This window comes from Lampetra planeri, chromosome 35 (genome assembly GCF_965212315.1).
Source record: "Lampetra planeri chromosome 35, kcLamPlan1.2.h2, whole genome shotgun sequence".
Classification (NCBI taxonomy): Eukaryota; Metazoa; Chordata; class Hyperoartia; order Petromyzontiformes; family Petromyzontidae; genus Lampetra; species Lampetra planeri.
In genome coordinates, this window is record NC_136141.1 from 5,395,244 (window position 1) to 5,405,471 (window position 10,228).

Genomic DNA, 10,228 nt, shown 5'->3' on the forward strand with positions numbered 1-10,228 from the left:
ATCCCAGGGATGGGATCGCCACGTGATTGGCTGCCGAGAGGCGGTGTGACCCCGGATGAAGCTCGCCAGCCAATGAAATCGCGCGCCCCGTGACGTCACGTCCTATTTTCTCGTCACGCCGCAACTGCTCTGGAAAAACGTGTTCAGTTCCTTCTCGTTAGGGGCCATCCATTTATTCTAGATTTGAAGCTTTCGTGACTGCAAGGATTCATACTGTTTGGTTTTTTTCGGTAAAGTCACGTAGGTTAAAAAAGAAAACTAAATAAAATCACATTTTATATATTTTGACTTTACCGAAAAAAACAAAGAGTAGCCATCCATTTAGTTCGTACGCATGGAGGGGGGAGGGGGATGTTAACCCAAATGTGTACGCTTGCGTATGGGGGGTCTACTGACAATGTTCGTACGCATAGGAAACGGGGGGACGGGGGGGGGTGACGCCTCTATAATAATTTGTCTACATTGGCATTGAAATGAGTTGGATAGTCCGGCGGTGGTCTGTTTGCTTAGACACGTTAATATGCGTGGGTTAAATATCTGCCGTTCTATAGGATTCGGGGGGGGGGGGGTGCGTCAAGTGAACGTACGCGTGCGTACAGGGAGGGGCGAGGGGTCAAGTTTTGACAGATTTTTGCGTACGTACTAAAAACTACTAAATGGATGTCCCCTTTATCCCCGTGTCATTTGTTAAAGTCGTCACCAGTCTATTTAATGAGACGTGCATGACGTCACCGGACGCGTAAAAAACAGTTGACGTCACGTCACTTTGCCAACGTTTACATCCGCCTGTGAGGCCCCTCCCCCCTCCGCTACGCCCTACGTCACATCCGTCAGTGAGATAAGGCCCCTCCCTCTCGGCTATGCCCCTACGTCACATCCGCCTGTGAGATAAGGCCCCTCCACTACGCCTCTACGTCCATCCGTCAGTGAGATAAGGCCCCTCCCCCCTCCGATATGCCCTACGTCACATCCGTCGGTGAGATAAGGCCGCCCCCCTCCGCTATGCCCCAACGTCACATCCGCCTGTGAGAGAAGGCACCTCCTCCCTCCGCCATGCCCGTACGTCACATCCGTCTGTGAGAGATGGCCCCTCCGCTACGCCTCCACGTCACATCCGCCAGTGAGATAAGGCCCCTCCCCCCTCCGCTATGCCTCTACGTCACATCCGCCAGTGACGAACCACTCCCTCCCGCCTTCTCTCCTCGCGCCGCCATTTCGCATCGTGCTGCTCTCCGCGCCTCCCGTCTACAAACAACAACCTCTTCGCCTCCTCGTCACAAACGCAGCGCCGCCATGGCTGACAAACTCGACATGTCCCTGGACGACATCATCAAGCAGAACCGACAGAAGGGGATCGGCGGCCGCGGCGGACGAGGCGGCCGCGGCGGGCGAGGAGCAGGCGTCGGCCTGCGCGGGCTCCGAGGAGGCGGCCCGCGTGGAGGCCGTGGCGGCCGAGGAGGAGGAGGCGGCGTGGGGCTCGGGGTCGCCTCGCTCGGCCTTCGAAGCCCCGTGCAAACGGCCGTGTTCAAGCGAGGCCGCGCCGCGCAGGGCCCAGCAGCGTTCACGCGGGTAGGAGAAGGGCGCGGGGAGCCGGAGCAAGCCTCGCCATGCGCGGCGGCGGGGGCCATTTTGTGTCGTCGCGAGTTTCGCGTGTCGCTCTCTGTCTCTGTGTGTCCGCCGCGTCGCTCTCGCCGGGAATTCACTGCGTTTAATCCACCCCGGGGCCAGGGGAGCGGGTCGGCACCTCGCCACCCTCACCCCCACCACGTTCCCGTCTTCACGCGCATTTACGTGTCGATTTGGCCCGGAGCGAGGCCGCCTCCCATTGAAGGCCGAGATTGTCCCATCCGAGCCTCACCCCCCCCAACACCCAGGCCTCGGCCTCGAGTCGGACAGGAGCCGCCTCATGCTGGTGATCTGATGCTCATGATGGTGAAATAGAGCGATGTTGCTGAAGACCAAGGTGATAAGAGACGGCCTGTGGCTGTTTTCTCTGGCCGCGGAGCCAGGCGGAGGAGTGGAGCTGCGCGGAAAGAGATTCTAGCTGCTAGTGTCACGGGTCGAGGAGCAGCGCCGCTTTCACTGAAGATGCGAACACGGCCCCCTGCTGCGAGTTGCTGATGGGGGGGGGGGAGATCAGGCTGCGTGTGACTTTGATATAAGATGGTTCGCTTCTCCCCGGCCGAAATGTATTGACAACCACTGCGAGGACTTGGTGAAACTGCGAGTCTCTTCATTGGGTGAGAGCTGGGACCGCGCGAGGGGTGTGCAACGCGAGACAACGAACTCCGAGAGAGGATGATGATTGCGAGGACTGAGCCGTGAAGAACACGAAGCGTCTGAGTCGTCGCCGTAGGAGACCGAGAGAGCCGGGGCCGAGGAGATGGAGAGCAAGCAGCCCTGGTGGAGGCGGCGGGTGTGTGCCGGGGGCCCCAGGAACCAACCGCTCCCGGGTAGATGATCAGGCCTGATCGGTGTGCGTCTCGACTTATTAACACGGGATTGATTGCAACTTGATGAAAATTCCCGAGTGGCATTCGTCGCGTGCGCGGTTTGGACATTGACTCGAGCGCGGGCACGCCGGGTTTGTGGCGTTTGGCGCGCGGTGGCTCTTGTTTGGCATCTCGTGTTGGAGTTGTGATGGCCTCATGCGAACGGGTTGGTAGCGAGGACGACTGTGCCGATAATGAGTGCTGCTGCAGTAACTAGAGTGCGCTATCAGCCCCATCGCTCTGAACAGCCTCAACCCACAACAATCCCTTAACCATGTCCCCCTATTCTTCATCCGTGTCCGACCTAGAACGATTGTCAGGAATGCTCATAGATTCTTATTGAAAATGGAATTCCCATACACTAATGTGCATTCAAGGAATTGGGTATTCCATTCTCAATTAGTCTATGGGCATTACATTTTTTAATCATTCGTTTAAGTCTCACCCCTACCCCCTTAAATCGCTTGTCAACACCAAACATGGTCATGGTGCGTTCGCGATGTCGCCTGCGCCTGCCACTCTCTGCAACCTCGGTGGTGATTGGCGGCAGCAACATTCTGCCTCCCATTTGACGGCAACGCTCGCACGGTGACCGATCCAGCACAGTGGTCAGCGGTGGTGGTATAATATCACAGTGGCAGCGTGACTTACTACCACAGTACAAGCTGTTAATGTTGTCTGTAGTTTACCAAACTGCTTAGGAAAAAGCGTGCGTCATGCCGATGAAATCGGATCCTTCTGGTAGAGTAAATGTTGTGATGTTTTTTAGCAAAGCGCCTTGTTCATCCTCATTGTTGAGCCGTGCGCCTGAATCGTGATGGGAGAGCAGCTGAACCCCCGAGGTCTTCATTGACGACAGCCGGCCCTGCCACGCTGTATATCCACGTGCTGGACACCGCATCCACCAGACCCCTGGTGGCTCTGCACGCCTGTGATCCGGCGCTTTGGAGGCGAGGGTTGGTGGATCGCACAAAGATTTGTGAAACTCAAGACCTGCTGGGCTGCAAGATGGCAGCACAGCAATCTTCTGGTTTCCTCCCACGTTAAGCAAAACGCTGCCTTGAGATTGGAATTGGCCAATCTTTCTCTTGCCACGGGACTTATTGTGCCTTTTTGTGGTTACCAATATATAGTCAAATCACAATGGACCCCTTGAGACTGAAGCCACAGGCTTAATGTCATCTTCCATTAACGTTAAGGGGAACTCTATGTATGTAGCTCAACATATTGAGCTCTAAAATCAACTGAGTGACTAGACGTCGACTTGACAGAGCAACGCCCGGCTGCTTGGAGGTTGGCGCCGTGGCAGCGTGGCGCACGCACAAGTTGTTAGCGCAGGAGGCCAACACCAGTGGGTGGGAACAGCGCAGGAGGGGCGAGGACATGGTGGCAGTCAGGCGCCGTCGTGACCGCGTTTGTGTGTGCTCGCGTTTGGTTTGTGCAGCAACAGCCGCAGCGGGTGGCGGAGCGCTGGCAGCACGACATGTTTGACGGCTCGGTGGTGCAGGAGCGCGGAGGCAAACTGCTCGTCTCCAACCTCGACTTCGGAGTATCGGACGCCGACATCCAGGTACCACCGCCGCCTGTACTGGACCGCCCCATTCCCAAGCCCTTCGGTGCACGACGCATCCTCAAGATTGTCACTGGCCACCAGGGTCTCGCGATGCAACATTCTGTCTAAAAGATATAGACGCAGTCTGATTTTATTGCTACGTCTCTGTAGAGGCAGCGAATCGATCTGGTTTGCTGGTGTCGTGGTCTAAATTTGAAAAATTTCCTGCAAAATACGCAATTGCCCTTCAGCGTGATACTGCCTTTGTTACAGCTTGTGCTTTAAGATTGGTAAACTTGGACAGATGGAGTGTGACGAGTCTTGAGGATCGGAGATTGAGAAGTGCTGTGCGAGCTCGGGCTGCCCGGCCACCTCGCGGGTGTCTTGGCTGAGTGTCGGGTGCTGCTCTGTGGCCCCGTAGGAGCTGTTTGCGGAGTTTGGGCCGCTGCGCAAGGCGGCGGTGCACTACGACCGCTCGGGCCGCTCTCTGGGTACGGCCGACGTCCACTTTGAGCGCCGCGCTGACGCCATCAAGGCCATGAAGCAGTACAACGGCGTGCCTCTCGACGGTGAGTGCCGGCGTAGACCTTTGGGCCACAAAGACGGGTTGGATGCCACAGTAGCTCTCGTTAATAGCAATAATTGCAATGAGTAACGTGCTGCACATTATTCTCTGGGGTGAAGCACCGCAAATTGGGAAAGCAGCAGCGGCCAGGTGGTGAACCAGTGCAAAATTCACCCCCCCACCCCACCAAGCTCTGCAGTCCTCTATAAATGTGTAATCGGCCAATTGGATACACGTGGAAGGAAATACCAGCACTTAGAGCAAACCTACGTACGGGAGCAATAGTGTACCGCCTTCTGACAAGCCAGGGTATAGCACCACGATGCACCCGGAAAGGGAGTTTTAACAGCATGCGCCACCGCCACCTGGCTAAAGATACTCGTTAACAAAATGTTAAAGTCAAGTCATGTTCTTAAAAGTGTATTACCAAACTGGCCAAATGGGTTAAAGTGGTGTCCAAAATGTTCCACTATAACACAACTATTTGCGCTAAATCTAAGCAAAACGGATCAACCTTGACCAACGTACGCTGTGTCTGCGACTTGCCTCTTCCCGATGCCGTCACCTTGTGCGACGTCTCGGAGCTGACGCGATTGCATGCGACGACTTGTCAAAACGTATTTCAGGGTTCATACGAGTGCGCTGGTTAACGCTCCGTGTCCCCTGTCCTCCTGTCAGGCCGACAGATGAACATCCAACTCGTGACGTCGCAGATTGATGCCCCTCGGCCACGGCAGGCCCTTGGGTGAGCACCACCCACCGCACCACCAACCTGGATTTTTATGCCACCCACATCCACACGGTGGCAAACTTGTATAATTTTATGATAATCTTTTGCATTCATAAGGCCATTAAATTCCTTGGCAAGCACCTTGCATATTCTCTTGTCATGGTCCAAAATTTACAATATAAAAATGAAATGGTGTGGGTTAAATGGAGTCCTTGGGGGCAAACTTAACTTGTGGCATTTCAGAGTGTTGTTTTGTAATAGATAAGTGAACTTTGTTACCGGCTCAGAGCTCACAACTCAATGTCTTGAGCGTCGGAGATGCGGCGTGTGAGATGACGACATCTGGCTGAGCTGTTTGCGCGCGCGTCTCTCTGCACGCAGGCTGCAGGGCGGCGGCACGTTTAACGCAGGCCGCGGGTTTGCCCGTGGCCGGGGCGTCATGGTAGGCGGCGGCATGAGGGGTCGCGGGGCCCGAGGTGGTGCACAGGGCCGCGGACGGGGCCGAGGGCGGGGTGCCCGCGATAGCCGGCCCAACTTGTCGGCTGAAGAGCTGGACGCTCAACTCGATGCCTACAATGCCAAGGTGAGAGCGTGTTCCAGCGCCTCTCCCACTCCACTGGAATCATCTCGCTGCGTTATCGTGTGGCTCGGAAACTTAACAGCAGCCGTGGTCAAGTCCACTGCTGGATGAATGCTTTCCAGAGCTGGTTTTAATTTCTCCCATCTCCCCAATGGACAGTCTCGGCATATTCCCTCGTTTAGTTTCGTCATCCCTTGTGCAGTCTGGCAGCGACCCTCGGCGGGAACGTGGCACGAGTGTTGCACTGCTTGACTTGGCCTTTGGTGGGCAGTGGCAGTGTCTGAATTAATGTCGGCCTCCGTGTTTTATTTTCCAGATGGACACAAGTTAAACGAGCGAGAAACACGACGCGTCCTGAAGCCAGCCATCTCTGAGAAGATGAGAGAGATTTGGAATACCGTAACGTCCATGTTGTGTACATAAACAAGACAGGGAATAAAGGCGTAGGGTTTGTTAGCTATCTTTTGTTTTAGGTTCAATGTTTTATACTAGTCATGGTTTTTGTACAAGCAAATTTGTGTTAGCTTATTATGCGTGAATGTCTTGTACAACTCCAGTTAAATTGCCTCTGTAACAATAAACGATGAGTCTCACAAACGGTCGTCACGCGAATTTCTGTGCGTGCAGCCTCCACTAGAGAGCGCTAGACGTCCTCTTGCACAAAGTTCCAGCGGGTGCGAGCGAGAAGGATATTGTGGTTCGATCTTGAGGTTGAGATACGTAATTGGAAGTGTAGTGTGTGAAGGTGATTGGATGGTGTGTGCCTGTGGGGTTGTGTGAACGGTAATGCAGTGCTGGTGTGTATCTGATGCGCTGATGTTCCAGTGTTGAAGTGTGAATTGAGGGTGTAGGGCTGTTGAAGATTGGGTGTAAATGTTAGTGGGAGATAAACTGGTGGAAAAGTTCGATGAGGGTTTTTGGGTTGCGTGAGTAGGTTTCTTGGAGAGTTGTCTGGGATGGGTGTTGCATTGTAGGTATTGTATACGAGTGGATGTTGCATGCATTGTGTGCGCAAGTGGCTTTTGAGGTGTGGATAGCGGTTGTTGGGAGTGGAGATCTTGGTTGTCGTTTTGCTCGTGTTTATGGATATATACGTAATGCTACTTGCACTTGCCCCCAACAGCTTGTTAAAGCTATACTGGGGATCGTTATCTTTGTGTGCCTTGTGAATGGGTTTGTGTAATTATGAGTGTAGGTAGCCGGTGCTTGTGTGCCGCGTGTCCGAGGCATGGGATCAGTCACCACTTGTTGTGCACAGTCCTTGCCACTGCACTAACGAGGACAAACCTCGCCATTGCTGCCAGACACCAGCGACATTCAATCGCCTTCCTTGGCAAGGAATGCAGCAGTGGCACAGCTGCTAAAACCGCATGGGCACCCGTTACCCGGACCGCGGGGGCCCACGCCACGTTTTGCCCCATGATGGCTTCAGGATTAAAGTGTATTGGCTTTAACATGAGATTACTTCAAGGTGCTTTAACACCGCACAATAGTCAACACTGCCAGGATTAAAACTTCAAAATACAACAATTTCAGGTAGAATAAATATGTAGGTGCACGTGCGTGCAATTACATTGGGACAGGAACGTGGATTAGAGAACAAAAGCAAGCTGGAAACATTAAGGGCAAGTGGGTGGGACAAGTTGCCACTCAGGATGATGGCTGGTGGTCGAGATATGATGGGAGTGGCAGCAAAAAGAGGAAACGTGCATGAGGACATTGGCCACAGATGTAGCAATGAAGTCCGCTCTGGTGCAGCAGTTGTATGGATCGTTGTATTGCGAGACAACGGCTTGGGGAGGCCGTCATCCAGTAGTGGATTGATAATGGCTGGTGAAAAACAGCCCCTGTGCAAGACCTACAAGGAGACAGGGATTTTCCAAAAGTTGTGTACCAACCATTACACCACGGCAGCCTCCCTTCGCTTCACTTAGGTAACCGTTTTTCATTCGGTTAGCGGTATTTGCAATTTTTTTTTTTTAAACCACCCGACTCTGCTGTGTCATGCCCCTGCGGAGAGAGTATGTGCTGTCCCCACTAGCGTGGTCCGCCGCAATGGGTCCAAGCCCTCATCGTAAATCTCTCCTGGGCCCAGAATAGCCGCGGCCCGAGGTTGTGCTCGGTATCGCCTTGCCCTGTGGGAGACATGTCGCCGATACTTTGGTGTGGCCTTCAGTGTCATAATCACGAGGGTGTTGGTGGTCATTCTCCATCCACTGCTGAGTGGAAATGAACTAAGCTGGCTGAGGTTCATGTCAGCGCCTGCGCCTGGGGTGTATGCTGCTGCACCATCAAATGTCCCTGGCCTGGCGCATGCTTTTGTGACCTCCACGCCTCCCTTTAAATAAAGAGACTCTCAGGCCCATGGTCTTGAGTTGCAGCTCAGTTCAGGCTTAAGTTGCTCAGAATTGCTGTCAAAGACGCATGAGTGTGCTCGGCCCACATAAATCTTGAGCATGGCTGGGACCGATGCGCGGAGCTGGCTCAAGTTAAGTGCAATGGCTTTGAGACGGCTTACACGAGCCGTGCCACAAATGGGCTCTCGGTTGGATTTAAGTGAAGGATGCCTCTGAGCCACACAGCCACGTCCCCATGGCCAAGCAAATTACGAGTCGCTGGAGAGAGGACATTTATATACTGCTGTGTGTAAAACCGGCCAGACGGCTTCAGCGGTCAACAGAGCGGCTCACATTCGGAAGTTTGCGAGTTCGATTCCACGACCCTTCATCAGCCGTGGTTGTCCTATGAATCGGGGCTCGCTCCTGCCGTAGGAATTCGGAACTTTGACGCCACTGGCTCAATGCTGTAAACACGAGATGAGGCGAGATCCCGTAGACTTTTATATTAATTTGCATCGCCTGTAATAATTCAGATGCTGCCCCGTCACTACCAGATGGCGTGTCATGATTCGCCCCCGTTAGCCACATGATAAACTGTCCTCATTTAAACTTGATTTGGAGCTTTCGTGACTGCAGGAATTACTCTTTGCTTCTTTCGGTAAAGGCACGGAGAAAGAAAATAAATTAAATAAATAAATAAAATAGTTTGCGAGTTCGATTCCACGACCTTTCATCAGCCGAAAATAAATTAAATAAATAAAACATTTATTTTCTTTCTACGTGACCTTACCGAAAGAACCAAAGAGTATGTCCTCATTCAGTTTTGGGGGTGGGGGGAATTAAAATGTTTGAATGTTATGGATCTTGCGCCCTCCGGTGGCCGTAGGGCTCATGTGCCACAACGCGCCGGTAAATACACGCGTGTATATTCTTGGTTCTGTCGGTGAAGTCACGTAGAAGGGAAATAATAAATAAGTATTTTTATTAAATAAAATAATAAAATTAAAGTATTTTAATAAAATAAATGTATAAAATAAAAGTATTTTATAAAAGAAAATTATAAAATAAAATTATTTTTATTATTTCCCTTTTACGTGACTTCACCGATAGAACCAAGAATATGAATCCCTGCAGTCACGAAAGCTTTAAATCGAAATTTACACGGGTGTAATTAAATGTATCTATTGATCGCATCGCGAGATACAGCAATCAACACACCATGCCTGTCAACCCCTTGTCAGTGCCCTGCCTTATTAAAGACCAATTCAGACATTATTGGTTACCCCGTGCCCCTTATACATCTCAACGTTCATCCTACAAAAGTCCCTTCCATAAGGGAGAAACACAAAAACATGTTTTGCCCGTATTTGAAACGGCTTTACGCCGGATGGACCTAAAAACTCAATTTTCCCTGTACAAGAATGTGGGTTGACAGGTATGCAACACGATCTTCACCCATGACGAATCCGTGCACAACACTCGGGATAAGCCACTTTCAGCCATGGGAGTCTCAACAAAAAAATAAAAATTCCTGAGCGTATATTTCACTGGCTGATAGGATGTGTTAAAAAAATTAACCCGTAAAAACAAAGTTTTTCACTATAAATCCTTTATATGCGTGGCGGCTAGAGTCCTCTCGTCCTCTGGCTTGAGATGACTGCCACCTATGGGTCAGATGATTGCATTGCACCATTAAGCAATTGGTAATTAAATATAATATTTTTGTCCTAGAAAGTGTAACATTTTGGAAAAAAATTTTCACGAACATTAATTGTCACGCACAACGAGTCTGTGTGGAAAATGTCAGCTCGATTGGATCACGGGAAGTGGGTTAACAAACGACCGAAAGATTTGCACGGTCGTAAGCAAGCAAGCGAACTTAATATAAAGGATTTAAAAAAAAGCATTTGTTTCAATACTGTGGGGGATATTGCTTGGTTTCGTTGTATCTATTCACGCCGGGGGCAATG

General features: G+C 51.7%; 1 protein-coding gene across 2 annotated transcripts; it reads left to right on the forward strand.

Annotated features, from left to right (window-relative positions):
- The first annotated feature begins 1,143 nt into the window (after window positions 1-1,143).
- ALYREF (Aly/REF export factor) lies at window positions 1,144-6,516 on the forward strand. 2 transcript variants are annotated; one of them, XM_078611056.1, is made up of 6 exons: window positions 1,144-1,569; window positions 3,937-4,062; window positions 4,469-4,613; window positions 5,288-5,354; window positions 5,721-5,922; window positions 6,236-6,516. In XM_078611056.1, exons 1-6 carry the CDS (start codon window positions 1,294-1,296, stop codon window positions 6,248-6,250), a joined length of 831 nt encoding a protein of 276 aa, XP_078467182.1. In that variant the 5' UTR covers window positions 1,144-1,293; the 3' UTR covers window positions 6,251-6,516. The 2 variants fall into 2 exon arrangements, with proteins under 2 accessions (XP_078467182.1, XP_078467181.1); XM_078611055.1 differs by having other exon boundaries at window positions 1,146-1,569; window positions 4,466-4,613.
- The last annotated feature ends 3,712 nt before the right edge of the window (window positions 6,517-10,228 follow it).

Excerpts from the sequence above, each read along its gene's own strand:
- ALYREF (XM_078611055.1), top strand. The coding sequence starts at position 1,294 with ATGGCTGACAAACTCGACATGTCCCTGGACGACATCATCAAGCAGAAC. Across the intron at positions 1,570-3,936 it reads GCCCAGCAGCGTTCACGCGG|CAACAGCCGCAGCGGGTGGC; the intron begins GTAGGAGAAGGG and ends TGGTTTGTGCAG. Across the intron at positions 4,614-5,287 it reads CAACGGCGTGCCTCTCGACG|GCCGACAGATGAACATCCAA; the intron begins GTGAGTGCCGGC and ends TCCTCCTGTCAG.